Genomic DNA, 7,937 nt, shown 5'->3' with positions numbered 1-7,937 from the left:
ATTAGTTCTGTAATTGTGGGTCAGAGCCAAACTCTCTCCATTGCCTCCCAGTGCATCCGCTTTGGCAGAGCCCGCTTACAATTCCCGGGGGCAGTGGAGAGACAGCGTCTACGACCCCGTCCTAAAGCCTCTGAAGATCAGCTACGACCCAACAACGTGCCTTCATATCTGGAACAACGGGTATTCCTTCCTGGTGGAGTTTGATGATTCTGCTGATAGATCGAGTAAGGAAAGCTGAGAAAGTAAAAAAAAAAGCAAAGCTATTAAAACTTTTATAATCTACTGCTTCTCTTTTGCAATGTAAACAGATATATTTAATGCGTTTGAAGTGATCGGTGGCAAAACTGCTTTCAGTTGGAAAGCATATATACTGTAGTGGGAATGTTAAGTCATAGCTGGAAGTGGAGATGGAGCACCTGGTGGGAAGGCAGGGCTGACCCTGGGGAGCTCAGGTCTGTGTAATGAGGCTGAGTGACCAGAAAGGCTGGTTATTGTTATCTAAATACTGTTATTTAAAAAGGATATTTCAGAAGGGCAGGTGAGCTGCTGGTGGTCAGTCAGGGATGTTGGGAGACATATGGTTCACGTCAGTTATTCAGCTGCTTTTGGAGGGGGACACAGAGGGACCGTGAACAAATCTGCAGCTGCTGGATTTGCTTTGGAGCAGAGCAGGAGGGTGAAGAAGAGGATGTAAGGCCACAGAGCCTGGTCCTGTCTGTGTGCATGAGTGCCAACCACTGCATAGAAATTAAATGGTTGATATGATTCTTTCCCCTTGCTGTTAGTTCCTTGTAACTTATGGTTTACTTTGTGATTATCAAGGAGAGGAAATGGAACAGGAAGCTGCTTATAAAGAAGGGGTTGTGAGGCCCTGTTTCTTTCTTACCTCTTTCTTCTATCTGCTGGTTTACACGTGTGCCTATTCTTCACTTGGGAGCAAACATTCTGTTGAGGGCAATGGTTCACATGAATATAATCAGTCTTAGGTTTGAGTCTTTGCATAGTCAGGAATGAGAACAGTAGTACTGAGTTGGCATTGCAGGCCTTGTCTTCATCCCATCCCTGAAACTTATTGTACTTCATCATGGCTTTCTTAATGATGGACAGTTTTGCATTTATCCTAATAGCTCAGCAGCTGTGGATGAAATGTAATGTCAATATGCACTGCTTGTTTTATCTCATCTCTGCTTGTAATGAAAGAGCATTTAGTTAGAACTGAACAACTGCTGAGATTCTGGTACAAAGCTTTCAATCCCTCTCATTTCTTTGCTCCTCAGCACTGAACTGATTCACTTCTTTCCAAAATTAGTGCTGGATTATACAGTTTATGTGGTGGTTTGCTGTAAAATTGAAGCATGGTGTGCAGTTAAGTAGAAAATGAAGAGGCATTTGTTATTAGCCCCCCTGGCAGTAATTATGAGCTATAACTTCCAGCTGCCCTGATATAATAACAAGCAGGGAAGCTTTGCAGGCTTCCATATGGGTAAGTTTTTCCTGTAAATAACCTTTTGGGTATTTACAACTACCATCTTTTCATTATTATCACCGTACACTTGTTAAGGTGGATGTCTTGTTTCTTTTTAGTCATCGTTGGAGGTCCCTTGGAAAACCAATACAGGTTGAAGCAGTTCCACTTCCATTGGGGAGCCATCAACGAGTGGGGATCAGAACACACAGTCGACTGTAAATTCTACCCAGCAGAGGTATGAAGAAGGAGCTGAACGGTGCAGATAACAGAGGCTGTTGTGTGAACTGTCACGCTTGCTAGAAAGTGCTGTGTCTGTTTAAAAAGAAAAGGAAAAGGCAGTTTATTTATGAGTGAGTTCATATTGGCTGTATTTTCTGAAGGAGGTTGCAGGACTGAAGTAAGCACTGGCTCCTGCCTGAAAGTTTCAGCGATGTTTTCTTCCCTCTGAATGCCCAAAGTGGAGGCTGCTGGGCAACCCAATGGCAGGCAGCAGAGAATCATTGCTATTCCAGCTCTGTCAGGAGAAAGTGGCACAAATCCCTTGTCTGGCCTCCTTTTAAAGGAGAAAAGGGATCATAAATAGACTCTGGAGCAGCCAGGGCAGATGTTTGTCCTGGTATAAGGAACTCACAGCTTCCAGCTGATGCATCTGCTGAGGTAAAATGCACAAACTCACTTCTTTGTTTGCCTTTAAAATATGCTGTGCTCCTGAGCTGCAGTAAATGGAGTTCATGTGGGCTGTGGGATCTCTTTCCTTGGGGTTTAGTACATCCCAACTGCTGCACAGTGAGCCTCCAAACCTCCCAGTCTTAGTCCTTTTAAAGCAATGTAGAAAGAGAAAATGGAAGACTATTTAGTTCTCTTTAGTTCCTCATCAGAACAGCATCAGTTCTTTATCAGAATAGCATCTTCCAACAGTGCTTTGGTTTTGTGGCCTGTGATTTCCATGGTAGCTCACTGCAGCATGGCAAATAGCAGAGAAGTGAATGAAATGAAGCTGAGAAGTCAGAGTTCTTGCTGTCATTGCTGTGTGTGTTGATGTCTCACTGATTCATGTTTCAGCTGCATTTAGTACATTGGAATGCTGTGGCGTACCCAACTTTTGAAGAAGCTGTGATGGAAGGTGATGGCTTGGCTGTGATTGGAGTGTTTTTAAAGGTACTTTAGTATAACAATCCCTAATGGTTTAGTTTTATTTTGGTAAAGCATTTTTAGTGCGAAATACCTCTAGATGGTATAAGCTGATAAGGTGGATAGGTGGGATGTTGGCTTAATGTTCTCTCTTGCTCATCTTTTATAGCTAGGAGCGCATCATGAAGGTCTGCAGACATTGGTAGATGCTTTGCCAGCAATAAAACACAAGGTGAGTGTTTGTTCCTTTGCATGCTCTTTTTGTCTGCACAATAGCTGCTCCTGCCTCAAACCCACCTTAAAGATCCTGGACAAGTTTGAGGTCTTAGATTACTACTTTATGTAGGTTCTTACTAATACAGCATGGTTTGACATTTGCAGATGTATGCAGTATTTAATCTCATTGCTAAGATCTCTTCATTTAAATTACAAGTTGTAAAATAAGTTCTATCCGGGTTTTAGGACACTGTTATTGAGTTTGATGTCTTTGACCCCTCCTGCCTGATACCTCAGTGCCCTGATTACTGGACGTACGCAGGCTCTTTGACCACCCCCCCACTTACTGAATCAGTCACGTGGATTATTAAGAAGCAGCCAATAGAGGTCGATGAGAATCAGGTAAGTCTCTTGCTGATATTTAATAGCACACTTGTTTGCCTGCCTGCTGCTGTGGAGGGAAAGAAGCACAGAAGCAGCTGCTTCACACCCAGTATTTGTTTTGGGGTATCCTGATCTTAACCACAGATAGTGCTGGAAGGCTGAAGATCTTAGCAGTAAGCAGTTAGAGGTGTTTTTCCAGCTCCCTGTATAGAGCTTCATCCTGATCTCTGTTAACAATACCTTGTGTTGGAAACCATGCCTTGGAAACTTACAAGCTTATTTAGCAGGACACTGTATAATTTTTCTCTCTTTACCACACTGCTCTCCTTTCCATGGGAGGGAGGGAGAAGAAGGGACAATTTTTGTGACGTTCTGAACAATTGACTCTTTGTGCATATACCTGACAGTGAGATCACTTGCACATAAGTCTTGCAGAACCTGCAAGGCCTGTTCCTTCCCCTGGGCAGGCTCTGGGGGAGGGAGGGATGGTAGCTCTGAGTCCTTCACATACTGTTCTGATGGCTGAAGATAGAGTCCCCATTGGGTTTTCTCCTTTGCCTTTGTAGACACTTCTGCCCACTACTTGGCTGTGTTGTCCTTGAGCCTTTTGTTTTTAATTTGCTTTTAGGACAAAGGTTTCAGGTTAGTTCAGGTGGTTGACAGTCTGCTGACCTCAGCCTGGTGTTATTTCATGCTCTTTACTGCTTATATTTGTAGTACTTTGTTGTACGGTGTGACGTTACTCCTTGGCATGAAATAGATACAGGGATGAGTGAGAAATGGTCAGGAGAGCTGATAAGAATTGGACAATATGCTGGCTCTTAATAGGACTCCTGCATGCAGCGAGGCCATCTGGAAAGTCAAACCTGAAGCAAATATGAATGGCAAAGAATAGGCATGTACACAACCTTAATATTGTAGCTCAAATAAAGGAACAGAATGGGAAGAACTGCAGACTGTAAGAAAGCAAGGAAAAAGGAATGCTTACTTTTTTTGCAGTTCCAGCTTGTATGGTTATATTTTCTTGGTGGTTCTTCATTCTTTCATGGCATTGGAAGCCTTATTTACTTAGCACTGTTGCATGCTAAGTAAATGTTAAGTAAATGCTAAGTATGCTCTTTGTGAGGACTAGAAATCTGATCCTCTGCACACTTCAGCCCCCATTTATTAACCATTGAGGATAAAAGCCATGTAGATGGTTGCAGGTTGGGGTTGCTTTTCTTTTTCCTTGAGTGTCAGCGTATGAATGTCTGTATAAGAAAACAGAACTCCAGAAAAGGGTTTGGAACTGCAGGAGCTAAACTGGCCGTTTCTCATTCTCAGCTGGAGGCGTTTCGGATGCTGCTTTTTACTTCAGATGGTGAAGAAGAAAAGAGGATGGTGGACAACTTTCGCCCTCTCCAGCCCTTAATGAACAGAACCGTCCGCTCTTCCTTCCAGAGCAGGCATCTCTTGGATATTGAAGCACAATACTCAGACCATGCTCAGCAGATCAGGCCGTAGATGGCCCATGGAACGTCAGTCCAGATTGTAGTAATGGGGTTTCCTTTACTCTGTAATGATTTCTCCTTTTTTGCAGGATGTTTATGCCATGCAGTTTCATAGATGGCTGGTTTCAGTTCTAAGAGTCAATTGAGCTTTGGTAGAGAGGCTGTGTGTATTCTAACCTTTGGGGTTTTTTTAATACAAACTCTTAACAAATTGCTCAGTTAAAAGCAGGGATCAGTAAGGAGTTGTTCTGAAAGGGAAAGCAGGGCAGATCTTTCCTCTTTCTATCTTCGGTATATCTTCAAAACTCCTCCAGTGATTTGCTGGAATTAACAGTCACAAGATGTTAACAAGCAGGAGGTGTGAGGAAGTGAAGTCTATGAAGGTCCTTTGTGGAATTGCTTTGGAGGTTTGGGGCCAGAACTGCCTTCTGCAATCACATCTGTAGAGATGTTTCAACTTTGTCCTTGCTTTCAAAGCAACAAATAGTGCCTAGGATGACAAGAAGAAATGCCTTGCCTGTGTGACCCATGTTTATAGTGGATCATACAGTATGTCTGCCTCATCTATGCTGCAAACCAGAAGGCTTTCCAAAACCTTGCTGGCAATTTAGATTGGGATTTGTGGACAGTTTTGCTTTTGGAACGTAATGGGATAGTAGATGAGTGTGGACAAAACACAGCCATCAGGTACCTGTAAGATCTATTTTTCCAGAGCATCAGCACCATCTTCCCATTGTTAAGCTGAACTTCTATTCTTGAGTTACCCACCCTCGTGGTTACTGGGGACCATGATATTCTATATAGCACCTTATGGTAACAAAGACCAGTGATGGTTGGTTGTGGACCAAGCTAAACTGTTTAAGTTACGAGCTGTGGAGCCTTATACTAAAGTTACGGTCCAGTTGCCACAAACAGTGCCTACCTCTGTAGCATGCTACTAACCATAGCTTTCTATAGTGCACCTTTCTGAATGACTTTTTATGCTTTGCTGTATATAAGTGTGTGTATGTGTTAGCTCCCATACAGAACATGTGAGCTCATCTTCTGAGGAGGAGCAGTTCTGGTTGTACACTCATGAAACAATCTTCATAGAATGGCTTGGGTTGGAAGGAGCCTTAAGGATCATGAAGCTCCAACCCCCCTGCTGCACACAGGGCTGCCAACATCCCTATCTGATACCAGACCAGGCTGCCTGATCCTGATTGATTGTATTTCATGTATATTTTTGGAGCCCACGTTTCTGGATCCTCTGTCTATTGTTGCTGGTGTCCTTCAGTACTAATGATACCAGGAGGACCAACTTGTCAATGACAAATTCACATCTTTGGAATCAATACTTTCCCATTCCAAGTGTTCACTTTAAAAGCACTGTAACACTTTATAGCATGACCCTAACGATTTTAAATCAATCCGAATATTTTTGCTTAACCAATTAAATTTGTGCCTTAGGTTCCTTAATGGCTCTACCTCAGACTACACTGTAAACCTAAGAAAATCTCCATTGGCTTCTGCTCCCTGTGTGATGTATGTACATCTTTGTAATATAACCCAAACAAAGCATTTAAAATTGCCGCCTTATAAATAAGGAGGTGGGTATGGCAAGGAGTGCTGAAATAGGCTCTGTGAGATCAGGGAGAAGCCAACTGTTTGATTTACTGATGGAGGAAAACTGTTAGGATTAGAGGGAACAGCTTGGCTTAATTTGGGTCTGTTTGAATTACCAGCTGTAAAGAGCAATGGGAAATTAACCTGCTTACAGGTAGTATATCTGAATTGCTGTATGAGCTCTAGTTAGGAAACACCTTGTGGTAAAACAAGCAAACTCTTGCTATAGTAAGTGAATGGGCCTTTAGAAAAGCTTCATGCAACTGCTCAGAGTATTTTAGTTGCCTCGGTACACAGAACCTTAGGGTAAGTTACCTCTGCTCTAAGCTCAGTTCACCAACCAATGTTGTTTCCCTGGCAAATGCAACATGCATGTTTTGTTCTTAGGGGATTGCTGTGGTGTTGATGTTTTACCTTCTACATCCAATCGTATTTACATATCCTGACATCAAACCTATTTCAGCGCTGAGTTTCATGTATGTATACATATATATACACATCTGTGTGTAAACAGGGTCAGAAAAGGAATAAATGAACTGGAGTGTGCTTAAAACAAATAAGCTTTACAGGGATTTGCTGTTCCAGTTGTGCTGCTTTCAAGATACCTGCTCCATGTCCATGTCTCAGCATCTCTGGTTCCAATGGACAGTATCCCAATTGCAGGGCAGGCTCTGGTTGGAATTAATGGGCTGGAAATGCGAGTGGGTCTTATTTTTAGGGATTTTTTGTTGTATTTTGTTGGGTTCTTGGTTAATTTAGTGAATGCAATGACTTTGCACAGCTGACTCAGACTGTACGTGGAAGGTGTCTGCATAGGGATTTTTAGGCGATACAATAGAGAAGGGTCAGAACAGACAATGTTTGTCCTTGTGCCTAATTGCTTCTGTTAATTAATACTGCTCTGAGGGACATTCCAGTGGCAGTTGGTGCTATGGGTGGAGTGCTGTAGTGGAACTCATTTTGAGGACAGCTTCATGAAGTGAGAGTAGAAGTTCTCAAGTGCGTATTGCAATACGTGTTGTGCCTAATCTTACTGAAATGATTGCCTTTGTAGACAACGTATGTAGCAAGAAGTGCCTTTTGTACCCCTAGCATGCAGACATTTCTTTATGGTTTTGATGTAAAGAAACTTCTAGCTACTGTATTTTTAGTGTGCAACCATGCAATAAAAAAGCACAGCAACCCGTGTCTGTGTTTCATTGCGCAGTTAAGCTCTCCAAGCTAGAGAGGAGATTCTCTATCAAGCAAATAATTCATCCTTCAGAATGACCCAGTTCATTACGAGTGGGATATGATCAGATGTCAGGCAGACTCTGATGCTCCAATCTGGACTGTATTGTAATTGGAATGAAAGGACAATGACCTCTGTGTTGCAGCTGTACTGATGGATGCCCAGTTATTTGCTCTGTTGGGACGGATGCAATATCCTGTCTACAAGGGGATCCAAGGTTTGGAGTTCCAACCTGCCTTGTTTCATGTTTAGCTTTAAACTCAACCTAAAAGCTGCCAACTGAGTTCCTTTCTCTGTTGGGTAATTAGTGTTGATGAAACCGAATGATGTGATGTGTGGTGCAGCTCAAGGAGATTCACATACAGTGATTTTGCAGTGCTCCTACCCTTAACGCAGTACGAACCTTATTGAA

At 42.6% G+C, this 7,937-nt stretch overlaps 1 protein-coding gene across 1 annotated transcript in view; it reads left to right on the top strand.

Annotated features, from left to right (window-relative positions):
• Nucleotides 1–7,480, top strand: part of LOC107319420 (carbonic anhydrase 5B, mitochondrial-like) — an 8,820-nt gene extending 1,340 nt beyond the window's left edge. The window contains exons 2-7 of the mRNA XM_015874188.2: nt 69–224; nt 1,585–1,703; nt 2,531–2,626; nt 2,769–2,831; nt 3,062–3,217; nt 4,523–7,480. Coding sequence (XP_015729674.2) covers nt 69–224; nt 1,585–1,703; nt 2,531–2,626; nt 2,769–2,831; nt 3,062–3,217; nt 4,523–4,702 — 770 coding nt within the window. The 3' untranslated portion in view covers nt 4,703–7,480. The remainder of the gene's footprint in view (nt 1–68; nt 225–1,584; nt 1,704–2,530; nt 2,627–2,768; nt 2,832–3,061; nt 3,218–4,522) is intronic.
• The last annotated feature ends 457 nt before the right edge of the window (nt 7,481–7,937 follow it).

The sequence above is a fragment of the Coturnix japonica genome, chromosome 11 (assembly GCF_001577835.2).
Source record: "Coturnix japonica isolate 7356 chromosome 11, Coturnix japonica 2.1, whole genome shotgun sequence".
Taxonomy (NCBI): domain Eukaryota; kingdom Metazoa; phylum Chordata; class Aves; order Galliformes; family Phasianidae; genus Coturnix; species Coturnix japonica.
Note: the sequence above shows the minus strand (reverse complement) of the source record. Positions and strands in the feature narration are given on the sequence as shown.